Below are 17,541 nucleotides of genomic sequence, written 5' to 3'. Positions count from 1 at the left end.
AATGACAGCTTTACTGGATATTGTGGATAAGGCATTGTACATCTTACTGGCAAACAAGGATAAGTAGGACCGGCGCAGAGAACGCATTTACGAGAAGTAGGCGGTGCATGGCAATGAGCAAACCCATTTGGTTTGTGAAAGGTAGAGCAGATGTAGGCTAGTGCACGTGCATGACGATGAAATTGATTCCGCATGTAGCTGCACACACTTTGCTCATAAGACTCATATGGTCGGTGTAGCACTACACTTGATCGCGGACAACCTGGCAAGCATCTATCCATGTTGGCCAGTTATCCATCATAAGGAGTTTTCAGTGAAACTGAACACTTGTCTGTCGAAGTATTGTTTCCAAATTTGAAAAACATGGCATGATGACATGAATATTGCATACATTATGTATAGCATTTGATAATTGAAATAATTATCGGAGTTAATTTGGAAACATTCATTCCCATGAAACTGACCATGGAAGAACATAGCAATGTCCCATGGCATCACACTATTAAAGAGTAGGTGATGTTTGTCTCATCACACATAGAAAGACGGTACTGCAGTAAGTTATTGACCACATTTTGTATTTATGATGTCAATAAACAATATGATCTCACAATGAAATGATGACATTTGAAGCTTTTGTTCCCAATGTCTGGCCACCAGATGCACAATTCCCTAGTCTCCTGTATCCAGAGATGTTTGTTTAACAATGCGCTTAGCAATATTCCATCTTTATGAAATAATCCAGTCTGGACCATACAATCAAGTGATTGATATTGTGAGTATAGATCCACACAATGACACTCCATCAAACACAAAGTTTGACAACTAGGTCCATTAAGTAACCTCTTATGATGATGAACACAGCATGATAGGACCTATTCTATCCTGGGAGTCCCCATGGGAAATATGAATGAAAACACAAGCCATGTTTGTATGCTATAAAACAGGTTTACTGACATTTGTAAAACCAACCCCTACACAGGTCAAGAGAAGCTTCTCCCCTCCCTCCTGCAGCCCCTCCTCCTCCTCTGGGCCATGACTCTGTACATCCACCTTGAACTGAACCTGGAAGAACTGGTGGATGTCTCGCAGGAACTGGATCCTGAAACAAGCATTATAACTCTACATGGGTCAGCCTCAGTTTCCAAATGTGGAGTATCTCTATACTCCTCAATTAAGTTATGGGTCACCAGATCCTTTCATATTACCATAGTTGACCTCAAAGTGCATGAGAACTGTAGTAATTTGACAGAACTGGTAGTGTTTAACTTTTCAAATTATGATAAATATCCTGGCAACACTGGTACACATACCCACCTTATGAAGTGGATCATCATCTCCAATCATAACTTAGTACCGGACTCTCTCACATGAGTGAAATTTGTCTGGATGGCTAATTGTTAATGAAGGCTTTAAAGCTCATTACTATTTTAACGCAGTTCATTGTACACGTTTGCAAAGACGTATGCAGTAACATGACTAAGCTTTACATTGGTGATGTAGACAGTGTTCACATAAGTGTAAGACGATAGGGTTCCTGTCTGTATTTTTGAGACATCCTGTTGTCCCAGAACCATGAAGAGGGCGGCCATACTCTGATTACTGGAGTCAACACAGCCACCCTGAAACAGTGAGTGAGTGAGTGAGAGTGAAAGGATGAGTGCGTGTAGGCAAGTGAAAGTGTTTGTAACCCATTCAGCAGTATTGCCTCTTATGACCAACCTAGGTGGCTCTGAGCCGATTCTAACCAAGAACCTACACAGAGTGTGGTGGATATAGCAAGTATACACTTGGAGCACATAAACCAGTGCTTGATCAGGTAGACCACAGCTGGAAGTTCGTGTCCAATTTGTGTTTTTTGTTCAACACCAATCTCAGCAATATTACAGCTATATGACTGGCCTGTGATCAAGTCTGGACCAGATAAACAAGTGACACATATTATGAACAACAAACCATACTGCTGGGGCACAATGACCCACAACCAAGTCACAAGGCATGACCACCCAATACACTATTGCCTCTTCCAACCAACACAGGATGATGGGGAGTAGTTCTAAGTCAGAATCCCCATGGGGTGTGAATCTGAGGGGTACATATCATGACACTACCGACAACAGTGAGATCTATATCAGTTTACCCGGTATATCTCCTCCAGGAGGAGTTTAGCTGTGTTTCTGCCAAGGTCTTCAGGCACTGTTGGACCTTCTGTTGATCCTTTCTCATTGGAGGCTGACTCTGCACACAGGAATGCCCCATTCAGAGTCTCTGCTACTAGAGTCAGTCCAAAGCCTGGGGATCTGGAAGTGTGTGAGTTTGTTAGTTGGGTTTAACACTGATCTGACTGAATGAGCAAGCATGGTTTCTGCAAGAATCCTTGCAATATTACCATGTTGGGAATTGAACCCAAGGCTTCAGGCAACACACTGGATCCTCTACAAGCAGGGTGACTCACCCGTATCTCTGGTAGTATGGTGATATACATTTTGTATCGTACCTTATATCTAACTACAGTTAACTTACTTCATTTGAAGCCTGCTTATTTTCTAAGTTCTTATTGTTCAATGTGCAGAGACCATGATACCTATTATATACTGTGTACCATTGTACTCGGAGGAAAGACATATTTAGTGTACCAGTAATGATAATACAAGTATAACAAGATCCTGATGCACTCATGATGTCTTCAGTATGTAATGATATACATAACACACAATGGTTGTAGTGCATAAGGATACATAATTACAACGGGTGCCAACTGTAACCTACTTTCCAGATGATTACTAGCAATTGCCAGCTTTGACCTACTTTCCTGACAATGATTACCAGCTACAGCCATATGTGACCTACTTTCCTGACAATGATTACCAGCTACAGCCATATGTGACCTACTTTCCTGATAATGATTACCAGCTATAGCCAGATGTGACCTACTTTCCTGATAATGATTACCAGCTACAGCCATATGTGACCTACTTTCCTGACAATGATTACCATTGCCAGATGGCAGCTACAGCCAAATGTGACCTACTTTCCTGACAATGATTACCAGCTACAGCCATATGTGACCTACTTTCCTGATGATTACCAGCTATAGCCAGATGTGACCTACTTTCCAGACAATGATTACCAGCTACAGCCAGAAGTGTCCTACTTTCCTGACAATGATTACCAGCTACAGCCAGAAGTGACCTACTTTCCTGACAATGATTACCAGCTATAGCCAGATGTGACCTACTTTCCTGATGATTACCAGCTACAGCCATATGTGACCTACTTTCCAGATGATTACTAGCAATTGCCAGCTTTGACCTACTTTCCTGACAATGATTACCAGCTACAGCCATATGTGACCTACTTTCCTGATAATGATTACCATCTATAGCCAGATGTGACCTACTTTCCTGACAATGATTACCAGCTACAGCCATATGTGACCTACTTTCCTGATAATGATTACCAGCTATAGCCAGATGTGACCTACTTTCCAGATAATGATTACCATCTATAGCCAGATGTGACCTACTTTCCTGACAATGATTACCATCTATAGCCAGATGTGACCTACTTTCCTGACAATGATTACCATCTATAGCCAGATGTGACCTACTTTCCCGATTGTCCGCCCTTCCTGTGGTCTGTGTAGATGTAGATGTCTGGCAGGAACTGGTTCAGCACCCCTCGTGTTGACTCCACTATTCTGTTGGTGATGGAAGGTGACACTCTTGTCGCCCACCTGATGATAGTTAAGTTTCTCAAACTTGCAAGTTAGCAATCCTGGCCAACAACCATGATCGAGCCGGAAGTTTTTCAACATTGATAATATTTACCAAAAATACACTATTGAGATATTATACTGATGTTTTGTTGTTTACTGTTCACAGTATATAACTTTTGATGAATTTTGCTCTGCTAAACAACTACTGGCCATGAGACAACAGGTCAGCAGCTATTTGCAACACTGTTACTCTCTGTGTCAAGGATACGCCACACCTCTGATCCGCTTGACTTTGCCTGCCTCTGTGAACAGTATGGGTCGGAGCTTCTGACGACATGGACAACACAACACAACCTCCCCTCCACCATCTGGGGCTGCACCACGCCGAGTCACCTAGCAACAATGTGAACAAGTTACAATATCTTCATGAACATTACAGTCTGTTTGAGTCAGAAACGGACCGATGAATTGCAAATTTTATCATTGTACAAAATTGCCACATAAATAAAAATAAATAGTACACATGTATATCATGTACTAATACCCAACAGCTTTCTTATATTTGAAAATTTTCCGGACTCCACCAAAAAAGTTGTTTAAGAAACTATCATCATTGAAAATGCAAAAGTTGTTATCTGTCGCAGCGGGGTAAAACCGAAGAAACGGAACAGCCACTATCTCGTCGTGCACGGGATACACATGCCTGATGAAAAATGAAGTTGAATGCTGACGTGAAACAGTTGATGATTAAAGTGTACGATTTTTTCCGTGCTGAAGCTGAAAGGGGCAAACCATTTTATGCCAATAATAAATTCCGTAAGCGGGCAGCAAAGCTTTAGGAATATCAGCAAAGGGTACTGACAAATGTTCTGGAACACAAACATTGTGAGGGTGATCTCTGCGAAGCAGGTAGGGTCGTGGTCAAAATCACACAAATTAAAACATTCAAACAACTTTCAAAAAGAACCTTGTAAGGAAGTCTATCAACAAGCTCTATTCTGAAAACAAATACATGTCGCTGACAATTTTTAAAAAGCATTTGAAGCAAGAACACAACCTCAGAGTATCAAAGTACACACTCTGGCTTAACTCTTACACTCTTTAGGGTATCATTACAAGAAAATTTCGGGGGAGAATAGGTCAGTACTCTGTGAACGCCCTGATATCGCTCGCTTGAGAAATAATTTTCTCGGGTTATAAAGAAGAAGCGAGGAAGGGTTGGAGCCAGTGTACTTGGACGACCTGGGTCAATGCCTCGCCTCGCACACTGCCAGTAGTCAGTGGGTACCGATGGGGGTGATAAGGGGTCACGTAGAAAGCTGCCTCTAGGGAAAGGAGAGAGACTAATCATTCTCCATGCTGGTTGCTCCAGCAAAGGCTTTCTCCCAGGCTGCGACTTGGTATTCAGGGCAAAGATAACAGAGACTACCATTTCGAGATGAATGGTGCGGCTTTCCTCGATTGGGTTAAAAACAAGTTGGTACCAGCTCTACCAGAGAAGTCTTTTATCGTAATGGACAATGCCCCATACCACAGCGTGCAGGACCCCGACAGTAAAGCCACGACATCGAACAGTCGAAAAGGTGATATGATATCATGGCTTGACAAATTTCAGATCGCACGGCCTTCAAAGGCAACGAAGCCTCAGCTATATGAGATCATAAAAACCCACAAAGGTGAACCTTTCTACAAAGTTGACAGTTACATAAAAAGTAAGGGTCACGATATTCTGCGACTTCCACCCTATCACTGTGACCTTAACCCCATTGAAATGATATGGGGTATTGTCAAAGGAGATGTTGCCAGATCAAACACAACTTTTAGATTACGTGACATAGAGGTTTTGGTTAAGGAATCCCTTAAAGAACCACTAAACTTTGTTTTTTGTTACTCTTTTAACCATTACATATGAAAGATTTGTGGTTAGTCTTATGCGGAACACCAAATTTATTCTTTAAAAACTTGTGGTTAATTAATACCGAGCGATTAAAAGTGTCCAAAAAGTCGCCTGCTTCCCTCTCGCCCGCCAACGAAACCACAGACAGTTTACGTAACTCTGTCGCCAGAGCACTGCAGTGACGTCATATGAGGAACGATTTTCAGTTAGTTGTATAGAAAGTGTGTAGCACGCTCATCATTTTGATGATTTCGACATGAACGACGACATACGCCTAATCGCTGCTTTGTCGTCAATTGCTCCTAGGGTCGGGTGATGGTGTCACCATGCACAGATTTCCACAGGACCCGCAGTTCGTGCTAAATGGGTTATGTTTGTGAGCGCGGTTTAGCTTGTGGAAGCCTGAAACGATATCTTACTTGTGTTCAGATCGCTTCACGGAAGTTAAAGAATCAAAACTACTTACTAGTTATAGTAAAATATGTATATGATTGATGACCATAAAGATTTTCCATAACACAACTTGTAACATACTGATTTCTTCCTCGAAGTGAGGTTGTGGTCGGCAACAATAATATTGTAAGTAGTATTATATTGACACCCACCTCGCTGCCAGGAGAGAAATTGTTATGTTATACGCTATGTCATGCAAAATCCTATTGGCCATCAATAAAATACATATTTTTACTATTAATAGAAAGTAGTTTTGATTTTAGAACTCCGGTGAAAACAAACCTAAATAGCATTTATCCACAGACTGGCGGATGTTCCCGACAGGGCGCCATTTTGAAAATCGTGAAAGTCTGTTAGAATTAATGAGATTATAGTTTGTTTTCATCAAGTTAAAAATCAAAACTACTTTCTACTCGTAGTTAAATATGTATTGGAATCATAACCAAAATGATTTTGCATGACACAACTTATAACATATCGATTTCTTCCAGGTGGGGGTCGAAGCGAGGTGGGGGTCGAAGTCACAATACTGCACGATAAATTTCTTGCTACATTCACATGGTTAATGTCCACTCACCAGTATGTAGATACTAGTCAATGTGCGTCTTTATATTTGGTCTTATAATCCTAAATAGTTTATTATCATACTTTTATGCATTTTGAAACTAAATAAAAAGCTGACGATCTGCTGATACTTATAGTGAATTTATAACAGAACTGTAATATCTAGACATTTTATAGTTTGCCAATGTGAATCATAATTCGCACACACACCCTAGTGTATGTTGTCTGTCTCATTACACTTCACGGCGAAAACAATGATTCTGTTGAATGCTACGACAAAAGAATAAAAAACAAAATGCAAATATTAAAATTAAAACAGATTAAAGTTATAGGAACAATATCAGGCCATTACCTTGTTTGAGGAATGTATCCATCAATATCCACAAAACTGTTCCAATGATGTGTCTTTTAACAGTTTAATATACGAAAAAGTGATAAATCTTTTCAGGTATTGGTGTATAGTCTCATTGGTCACCCAAGATAGTAATTTAGTTAGCCAATAATGGGCAATCAATCAATGTATTGCCGGTTAATCCTTTGAAAGAAGGACGTTGTTTTTACGCAGACACCGACACGGCAGAGTGTATTCAGTATAGATTAGTAAATCTAATTACATAAACACTACCTTTTGACAAATTCGCTGTGTAAGATAAAAGTAATTAATCAATCAGCGTGTTATCGGTTAATCCTTTGATCGATGTTTATAATGTTGAATATTTACTCCAGACACAAGAAATGCCAAATGGGAACCTTTGTCGGGTAATCTAAGTGTGTTACCACTAATTATACCTGTTATAAATTCATTAACTGACCATCAAGTGAATGATGACAAATAACATGTGTAGGTTTATTCCACCTAACACGGGTTACAACAAGGGAGTATTAATTGCTGTATTGCATGTGAAAACTTATGGGCCGACACTGTTTTGAGAATACAAACAGATTTTTACATGACATGATTAAATATCGAGGTAAAAACACAGAAATGGGATCAATTTGGATCAGTCATTATACAAATAGGGCCTAACGACACCAATCAATTGTGACAGAAGCGCCTATGAAAACAAGTTGTAACTCGAAACTAGGCAAAGCAGGAGACAAAATTAAATGCCAGTAGATTGTGAGAACATATAGCTTTCATTTTCCACAACAATTGTCACGATTTCAGGTTTATACAAGCCTGTAAACAAGATAATTTGCCCCCTAAAATGTAGATGAATTCTGCATCGGCCCTCAAAGCTATTCCTCATATGACGTCACAGAGTCGCGCCGCTCTGATTGGTTGAAATTTCGTTCGCGGGTGAGAATTGTTCACTGTTGTCAAAAAGGTCGATTTAAGTCAATTAAAGGTCGAAATGAGTAGTTTTAATGACGGGGTTTCATTTATAACGATGCCAGGTAGTGATTTATGTATTTTAACCCCCTAGGGTTTATGTGACCTTTAACAAAATCACGACTGAATCTTTGCAAAACTGTGTCAACAAGGTAGCTAACGTCATTGAACAAGGTTACTGGTCTCGGGATGGCTTACAACAGGCAACTGTGGCACCACTTGTCATCCCTTTAAGTCGTGACTATGACACTACGACAGACAAGGAACCGACAGGTCTCCCGGAAGAGATTTTGAGATGTCCCCTGCCATGACTGGCTGTTCCGTTTCTGCGGTTTCACCCAGCCGCGTCAGATAACAACTTTTGCGTTTTCAATGATGATAGTTTCTTGGGGTTTTTTTGGTGGAGTCCGGAAAATTTTCAAATATAAGAAAGCTGTTGGGTATTAGTAAATAATAAACATGTGTACTATTTATATTTCTGTGGCAATTTTGTACAATGATCAAATTTGCAATTCATCGGTCCGTTTCTGACTCAAACGGACTGTAGATGACACCATGACAGATTACCTGGCAACAATGTGAACTTGTTACTATACATCCATGATCAGTGACAGCTCCACTATGGGTCATTGGACATATCCATGGCATTTGATTGGGTAATAAGGCAATTCTTTTTGCCTTTATGTTGCCATAAACCTAAAAACATTTAGGAACCAACTATCTTCAGTTTCTTCACTTACTGATAACAAGAGTTGGTTGGGCTTGTGTTGCATCATTGGAGAGGATGTATGCTGTGTCAAAGCCTCAACAGAAGCAAGACATGCTCAAGTCAATGTTCTAATATCACGAACATCATGGCAGCACCATAATGGCTCACCTAGCAATAACATGTTACAATAAGCAACTCGGGAACTGTAATTGGGCATTTATGGCCATGGTGCCCCATAATGGGATGGCGCCAACATAACAAGCCAACACTCTAAGCGCCAGACTTGACCACAACTTGTATCACTGACTGACTGAGTATGGTTTTACGCTGCTTTTAGCAATATTCCAGCAACATCTCGGCGGGGGGACACCAGAAATGGGCTTCACACATTGTACCCATGTGGGGATTGGAACCCGGGTCTTCGGCGTGAACAACTTGTATCAAACAATGTCTTCCTACATCGACAGTCGTCACTGACCTACCTTCAGTTCAAGACCCTCATCTGTACCCAGAAACCTCTTCAACACAGGAAATGTGGACAATTTGATTGAATCAACCTGAAACATGAAACAAACTCTCAATACTGGGATACAATATATTTTTGTGTATATGTAATATTACTGATGCATCTGTATACAGTAGGTTTCTATGTAATATAATCTTACAGATATATCTGAGTACAGTATGTTTCTGTGTATGCTAAATCTTACAGATGGATCTGTCTTGTCATTGGTGACACCCCCGGAGGACAGCTTTGATTGGTCGCTTCATGAACGGTGCCAGCAGCAGCAGCCCCTCGATGTAGTATCCCAGGGATCTCTGGGTGCTGCAGTCATGCTCGATACTTCCCCCTGACAGCAACCCAGGCTGATAAAACACACTAGTTCCTGAATAAACACACACACACATACATCATAGCTTCTGATATAGATTACAGGTAGGATACGATACTGACAGTCTCCTGGAATATCATACTGGTTTTGTTGATAAATCCTAAACAAACTGAAATATTTGATTCTGTCCACAATGGTCAAATTTACTTACCAGTATTTTTTTCTCAGTAGACAAAGTTAGAAATGGCTACAATTGTAAAACCAAACCATTGAGACTGATATAGTAAGAATTATATACTAAGATCAACATGTCTACTGTTAGTACAGTATGAAACAGAATAAGCTTATGCACACATCCACTCAGCAGAGGTTGTTTTGGGGCAAGTTACTGAAAACATGAGTCATTCAAAGTTATAAACAATTAGTATCTAGTTGTATTAATCAGCTGAACTATTTCGCATATAGGCCATTATTACAGGAATAAAGTAGACCAAAGTATATCAACTGTTAATACTTTAATGAAAGAAAGTCACGAGTTTTCATGTATGCGCTCTGGAGACTAACACTTATGTACAAACAAACACATCACTGAATTTCAGAATCATTTAAACATTATTAATAAGGTAGGTCATAGTGTGCATGATTAGAAATGGCTATTTTATCTTGATACCTTCTTTTGTTTAAACCTTACTTAGATTTCACTACTGACCCGTGAAGGTCCGGGTTAGAATGAACCTTCAGTAACCCATGCTTGTTGTAAGTGGCGACTAACGGAATTTGGTGGTCAGGCTCGCTGGCTTGGTTGACACATGTCATTGGTTCCCAATTGTGCAGATCAATGCTCATGCTGTTGATACTGGATTATCTGGTCCAGACTTGATTATTTACAGACCTCCGCCATATAGCTGGAATATTGCTGAGTGCGGCATAAAACTAAACTCACTCATTGATTTTACTACTAGATAAAGTCCAAAGTGTAAGGATATATCACATACCTGTTTCACTCACGATAATTTTTGATCCATTTGTAAGTTTATCAAGAAGCCTGATAAAACTAGCTTCAAAATCTGTGAAAAAATAAGAAAAACATTCATAATATCAGCAGAGTCCACATCTTATCATATGGTCTCTGATACCAGCTTATCATTACTTTTTTTGTTATAAAATGCTATCCTCAGAATCAGAAGACAAATATATTAGATACATGAGATATCACCCATTTAGGGTAAATCTCTCATTACATCCATTGGAAAATGAATGGGACAACCCAAACTGAAGTGGATAATAAATCCCAGGAATAGCCATTAGAAACAACTTAATTACACACATTTTATGCAAAGTCATGCAAATATCACATGTGACTGTACAATATTTACATCTTCCTGGTGTCATTGTTGAAGTCACTCAAATCCTATTGTCAGTAACGTCAGAATGACATCCTACCTGTACATTTGTTTTATGTCATCTTTTAGTAGTGAATTTTCCTGGAGGAGAGCTCAAAATGATCAGTATTAATAAGAAATTGTTACACTGATTTTCAAAATTATCCTCGTTCTTGCTGGGAAAATGCTACATTCAAACACTCGTTTCGTAAAATCAGTTTGATAAAAATCTCCATATAGATGTGTGATTGTGACTAAAACCCAGACATGATTTCATGCAGTGTACAAAATAGTTTCCAAATTCCTGAAAGTTACTAGCCCACAAAATAATTCACTAGCCCGAAATTTAAATGTAGAAACTAAGTAAAAGATTACAAAAATAATTCTGAAAAAGATATTGTCGGCATGATACAGGTTTCATCATTAAGCTGTTAATATGATGAACATTTTTATCAGGCAATAATCTTGCAAGATTTAAATGGGTATCATAACTTAACAAGTCGGAGTGATATATTTACAAAATGACCCCATGCACTAGTCAGTCGGGCCAGTTACTGTGGAGATTTACTGGAAATTTACTAGCCACTGACTAGCGGACCAGTGGCTATTTCGCACACTGATTTCATGACATCACAAGTCCATGGACCCGTTTCACAAAGCAATCGTATCGCTACGACTGTCGTAAGTGTATGTAAAAGTATGGGAGTTACGATCTCTTTAGCGCTACGATCGTTTTGTGAAACGGGCCCATATCTTTTCCATATTCCAACATTATTGTATACCTCTAAGACCAGGGTTGTCATCTGTAGATCTTATTTTTCTTATTTTAACAGTCTTTCCACTCAACGTTGCCAAAACAAGACGTTGGCGAAAGAAATTACACCCTTCGAATGTAAGTGTGTTTGTTGACATGATTCTCTATCCTCGTGGCCTGCACTGTGTTCCGTCTAATGGGTACAGATGGCGCAGAGTTCCAACTTGACAAAACTGGTATAAAGTTAAACTTACTTAGCCGGATAAAGCCAATGCCTTCTATCATTGTGATAATAAAGATATGGCCATTTGTACTCTTTACTTTCAAACAAAATAATTGTCAATTATACAACAGTATACATTACATATAGTAATATTATTGAAATCTTTACAATAATCATTAACAGGTTAAGATGTTCGTGTATTAACATCTTCCGGATTATATCATTTCGTGAGCTCCTTGCACGCACTGCAGTGGTCGTGAAGCACACGAAATGGCATGAACTCGTGCTGTTTGCGAGCTTTGAAACAAAGAGTAGCCTCCCTTACATATTGAGATTTACTAAGCATATTGCAATGTTTGCATTCCCTATGTTATTATGAATCACAGTGAGAGTCCGATGTCTCCCGATTGTGTTTAGTACTGGCTCTCAAAATGCTGAGACTATTTACGGACAGAGAATACGGCATTAACAACCCTCTGATATTATCCAGAGCTGAAACAACTAGAAGAATATTTAGTTTGGAACTTAGTAAACACAGAGATGTCGACAGAGTCCAAAGTGGTGGCATTAACAGCATGGACATTGACTTAATTGAATCAAGATAGTAAGCATTATTATTTTGAACGCTTGTGGTTATAGGTTATATATTTCAAGGCGCCAAATTCTGACGTTAACATTCATTCACTCATTCATCTCATCCTTCACTTTCTATTGCCAACATTTACATGATTAGAAAGTTAACGTAATTAAAATCTGTCTGAAAGATTTGTATCCGAAACATTTCTGAAATGTCTAAGAAACGGAAGAATTCTTAAAGGTTTTCTTTATTTCTGTTTCCTTATTCATGACTATCTGTATGTGGTCTCAATCACAGGGGCTTGTATTGCTGAAAATAATACATCCTGGGTCCTACAAGCGTACACTGATATCCATATACATATCCTTCTGTATATGTATATGGATATCAGTGTACACTAGTAGGACCCAGGACGTATCCTTCTTTATATGTTGATGGATATCAGTGTACACTTGTAGGACCCAGGACATATCCTTCTTTATATGTTGATGGATATCAGTGTACACTTGTAGGACCCAGGACATATCCTTCTTTATATGTTGATGGATATCAGTGTACACTTGTAGGACCCAGGACGTATTATTTTCAGCAAAACAAACCCCTGTGGTCTCAATGCCCACACCACTGTTTAGCTTGTTACGTTTGTTTTCAGCTTGTTATCAGGAAGCTCCACTGGAGGAATATCTGTTCATGATCTGGAGAATTTCAGTGGGAATGTGAAGCACTCCTATAAGTATGTTTGTGGAGTGGACAGGTCCAATAGATACATGCACAAACACAGCATCCAGACTGTTCAGTGGTACCCGTTGGACACGGGCATCTTCACCTCCAGTGGAACTGATAAACTATTGAAAGTGTGGGACACTAACAGGCTTGTGGTGAGCAGTTTCATTGTGTAGTAGTTTGATTATTATGACATTTCCGGAATACTCAGTCATTGGTCTTGTCTGTTGTCTAGTATGATCCAGTCTTGCTGAAATCGTTTTAGAATAGTGTTTATTAAGTTCTCTGATTGCCTGCCAAATTTATCATTTCAAATGACCTTTGGATCAACTAAGAAAAGGAAAACATTAAACAATAAGAAAAATAACTCGTAATTACAACTTAGAACTCAGTATGGTGTGCACAGGTTTTCATAAAAAGAGGTGTTCAAGTTTGTTTGTTTTTTCATTCACAGCCTGCAGATACGTTTGAGTTCAGCACTATTGTATACAGTCATCACATGTCTCCCATCGCCACCAAACACAACCTGCTTGCTGTTGGCTGTCAAGGTTCAACGGTGAAGCTGGTAGATCTGAAAGCTGGGTCGGCAACCCATATGCTCAAAGGACACAAGTCTTGTGTTATGTCAGTCAAGTGGTCTACAAGGGATGAGTTTATTTTGGCAACAGGCAGGTTAGTTAAAATAAACAGTAATTCAGAGGTCTTGTCGTCTTATTGTACAAAGCCCATAGCCCTTATCTTAACAGAATGAAGGTATGATCAGGTGATATCAGAGGTGGATTGGGGATTTTAAAAAAGGGGATAAGCGAATAATACCCAATTGAATAAAAAGAAATTATTGTTTGGCATGTGAATTGTCTTGCATCCCCTGCTCTCCCCCCTGGATCGGCCATTGATACCTAACAATGATTGACTTATCATTTAATAGGATCTGCCATGAAGATTCATAGTTAGAATAGGTACCCAGCAAACTATTCTGGTCATCAGAAGGGACAAAATTGATCTGGTTGCCAGGTTTGGTGACTTGAAATGACATCCTCATATCTCGATTAGTAACAATGTCTATCAATGAGTTATGTCTGGTTTAGGCGCAATTATTTACAAGCCACTGTCATATGGCTAAGATATGAACGAAACACAAGCAAACTTGAGGAGATATTTGAAATCTAACGACGTAGCAATGATGGGAATACACAACTCTCTTTCAGTGCTGACAATCGGGTCCTGCTGTGGGATGTACGTACAGCCAAAGGGCACCTGATGTCTCTAGATCAACACAATGGAGAAGCAGCGTCTTCAGTTGCCAGCTGTAAGTCTTGAGCGAGTGGCTGAAATATCTCAATAGATAATGTGGTTAAAGTGAACTTGTTGAACAACTTGCAGGTATAGCCTGCCAGTCCTGGCAAGTATTTGTTGTTGATTTCCCCATGCGTATCATATAATGCGTATCACTTTTCAGATAAGTATAGTAATACTAGTTTACTAATTGAAATAACTTTTTTTCTTTATTAAGAATCTTTGGGACAAAATATTTGCAAACATCATTCGTTCGTTTGTTCATTCATTCATTCACAAGTAATAACCAATGTTAAATAGTATCATAAAGTTGTACTTCTTGTCTTTAGCCACAACAGCCCACGGTGGACGAGTGAATGGCCTGAGTTTTACCCATGATGGCTTGTTTCTGGTGACATTCGGCACAGACAATAGGCTGCGTTTGTGGAACACATATACTGGAAAAAACTGCATGGTGAATTACGGCTCAATAGAAAATGACAGTAAGAAAAACGTCCAGATTGGTCTGTCCCAAGGTGGCTGCCCGGATGTGATATTTGTGCCAAGTGATGGTAACATTGACATCTTAGATCTTCATAAAGGCGGCTACATCAACACATTGCGAGGGCATTATAACGTTGTGAACTGTTGTCTGTTTAACACTAACAGCCATGAACTGTTCAGCGGAGGAAGTGACCGCAATATTCTGGTGTGGGTTCCCAACACAGACAGTGCATATGATGATCATCTCAAGGAGGACTCTAAGAGCAAACAAGATCCAAGTTTTGTGAAGAGAATAGCAGCCACAGCTGACTCCTGGAGTAGTGATGAAGATGAATGATGAAGATGAATGATGAACTTGTATAATTGGTTTGTCTTTTAATTTATTATGAAGTTATTTCGACTTGTTCTATGCTTTGATAAAATCCTCAAATGACAGCAAGATGATCAAATACAGTGCCACTCTCATCTTTTTCATACATCTAGAACATAGTTAAGCACATCTTAATGATATTATACATTTTGACATAATACATGCATTATATATTTTACTAAGTTTTTATCAGATGTTTGTGTTTCTATTCACAAAGTGACATACTTAATACGAAATAAAGAAACCTAAATGACCTACCAGGGCTCCGTTTCACAAAGCGATTGTAGCTCTAAAGTGATCATAACTCCCATACTTTTACAAAAACTTATGATTGTTGTACTGCTACGATCTTCCTGCACAATGGGACCCTGATGAAGTGATTTGTAACTGTTCCATTACAGTAGTTATTTTTGACGGTACCTGTCTCTCAGGGTCATTAAGTCTGTGACTGTCTTACTCATCATTCCATTGCTTCAGCATGTGTGACTCATGTATGTATTTGCGACCATCTGTGGAAACGTGCAGTGTTCTTGGACTTACCTTTCAGCAGGAGCTTTTCCTATCGAATGACATTTATCAAGTGAGATCAATATCATTTATAGATATTTTGTAAAGATACATGTGGAAGATCTACATGGTAACAAAGAAGGTAAAGATCAGAAAGTGAGTGCATAACTTTTTAGTAAGTGTATATTTAAGGTGTACTGAGCAATTAACTTACAGAACATCACATTAAAACTCCAAACTCAGATTTACTTTCACATGTATAAATTTTCCCTTTCAAAGTGTATTTATGCTATTTATCATAAATGTATCTAAATAATTCTGTTCAAAGAACAAAAGGGAAATCTCAATGTTTCTGTTGTCTTATCAGTAGTTTGCAGCAAATGTGTTTCTACTAAAGAGACGAACTGCAAATACAGCCATTATCCAGTATTAATGTAAAAAGTTTCATTGAAGCATATGATTGGTTGGATTGTTGTTAAACGCCGCAGTCAACCGTATTCCAATTATATGGCGGCAGTCTGTAAATAATTGAGTCTGAACCAGACTATCCAGTGATCAACAGCATGTGCTTCAAATTACACAATTGGGATATGATGATGTGTAAACCAAGTTAGCGAGATTGACCACCTCACCTCTTATGACAAGCATGTGTTGCTGAAGACCAATTCTAACCCGATCTTCACGGGTCTGAAGCATTTGACACATTACCTGCTTTACACCCCTGATGTTGTTCTGTAATCATGTGTACACACAAAGGGATCATGATACCATGACTGATCCGTCACATCAGTGAACATGTCACTGACCCGGCATATGTGAAGCATTAAATGTTTTCACACAAAGTCTGTGTGGAATGATTGACTGACTGATTGATTGATTGGTTGGTTGTTGTTTAATGCACTGCCAGCTATGGTATACGGCAGCGGTCTGTAAATAATCGAGTCTGGCCCAGTCAATTCATTGATCAACAGCATGAGCATTGTTCAAATGGTATTCGATGACATGTGTCAACTAAGTCAGCAAGCCTGACAACCCAATCCCGTTAGGAGCCTATGGGTTGCTGAAGACCGATTCTAACCTAGATCTTCTCAGGTCGAGTGGAATGAATTACATATAGTTAGATTACATGTGAAGTGGACACAAAGGCTAGACACACAAGTATATCTGATTAATTTTCTTGATCATTCTGAATGTTCATTTACATAATCATATCACTTTGCCATGGTAACGGAAACAACAAACATGTCAAGGTAGTATTGTCACAGCATGTTACTTAATATCATTGTTGTTGACGGTATGGAATTTCATTATGTAACCATGGAAACTGTTTGATATAAAGTGTATGAGAAACCTTTCATCTAGTATTGATGTATATATTTGTATGCTTTTATTGTGAGAAAGATTTTCAGATCAAGGAATAACTGGCTAGTACGGGGCATTTTCTATGAAACTGACATTTTTCAACTATCTCAGGGTATATTTCATGTTAAACTGATATGGAGAGCCCTCTGTATCTCAAGATTACATTTCAGTAAACCTACAGGACCCTCAAATTACCTGCCCTTGATTTTCCAATAGAGAATTTGATTTGCTGCTCTGCTCTGCTCAGTCAAACAGACAGACCAATCAGAATGCAAATTACCACAATACTGGGTTGGTGAAAAAGTAACAACACTGTGACCAGTCCCATTGATTGTGACGTAGTCAATAGTGAAAAACTGA

General features: G+C 39.1%; 2 protein-coding genes across 2 annotated transcripts; one reads left to right on the top strand and one right to left on the bottom strand.

Annotated features, from left to right (window-relative positions):
• Positions 1-925: 925 nt before the first annotated feature.
• On the bottom strand, positions 926-11,856 carry LOC124275298 (RNA 3'-terminal phosphate cyclase-like protein). Its single transcript, XM_046710785.1, is given in 10 exon segments — positions 926-1,099; positions 1,516-1,619; positions 2,138-2,297; positions 3,608-3,733; positions 3,984-4,108; positions 9,154-9,228; positions 9,382-9,411; positions 9,413-9,558; positions 10,500-10,571; positions 11,669-11,856. Coding segments are annotated over 10 exon segments (1,134 nt in total). The 5' UTR covers positions 11,799-11,856; the 3' UTR covers positions 926-933.
• Positions 11,857-12,189: 333 nt separating this feature from the next.
• LOC124275296 (DNA excision repair protein ERCC-8-like) lies at positions 12,190-16,781 on the top strand. Its single transcript, XM_046710778.1, has 5 exons — positions 12,190-12,467; positions 13,093-13,318; positions 13,618-13,835; positions 14,372-14,472; positions 14,789-16,781. Exons 1-5 carry the CDS (start codon positions 12,295-12,297, stop codon positions 15,277-15,279), a joined length of 1,209 nt encoding a protein of 402 aa, XP_046566734.1. The 5' UTR covers positions 12,190-12,294; the 3' UTR covers positions 15,280-16,781.
• The last annotated feature ends 760 nt before the right edge of the window (positions 16,782-17,541 follow it).

Source organism: Haliotis rubra, unplaced genomic scaffold, assembly GCF_003918875.1.
Source record: "Haliotis rubra isolate DU_JTF1 unplaced genomic scaffold, ASM391887v1 Scf2, whole genome shotgun sequence".
NCBI classification, from domain to species: domain Eukaryota; kingdom Metazoa; phylum Mollusca; class Gastropoda; order Lepetellida; family Haliotidae; genus Haliotis; species Haliotis rubra.
The sequence above is the reverse complement of the archived record's forward strand: the minus strand, read 5'-3'. Positions and strand labels throughout refer to the sequence as shown.

Excerpts from the sequence above, each read along its gene's own strand:
- LOC124275296 (XM_046710778.1), top strand. The coding sequence starts at position 12,295 with ATGCTGAGACTATTTACGGACAGAGAATACGGCATTAACAACCCTCTG. Across the intron at positions 13,319-13,617 it reads GGGACACTAACAGGCTTGTG|CCTGCAGATACGTTTGAGTT; the intron begins GTGAGCAGTTTC and ends TTTCATTCACAG. Across the intron at positions 14,473-14,788 it reads AGCGTCTTCAGTTGCCAGCT|CCACAACAGCCCACGGTGGA; the intron begins GTAAGTCTTGAG and ends TCTTGTCTTTAG.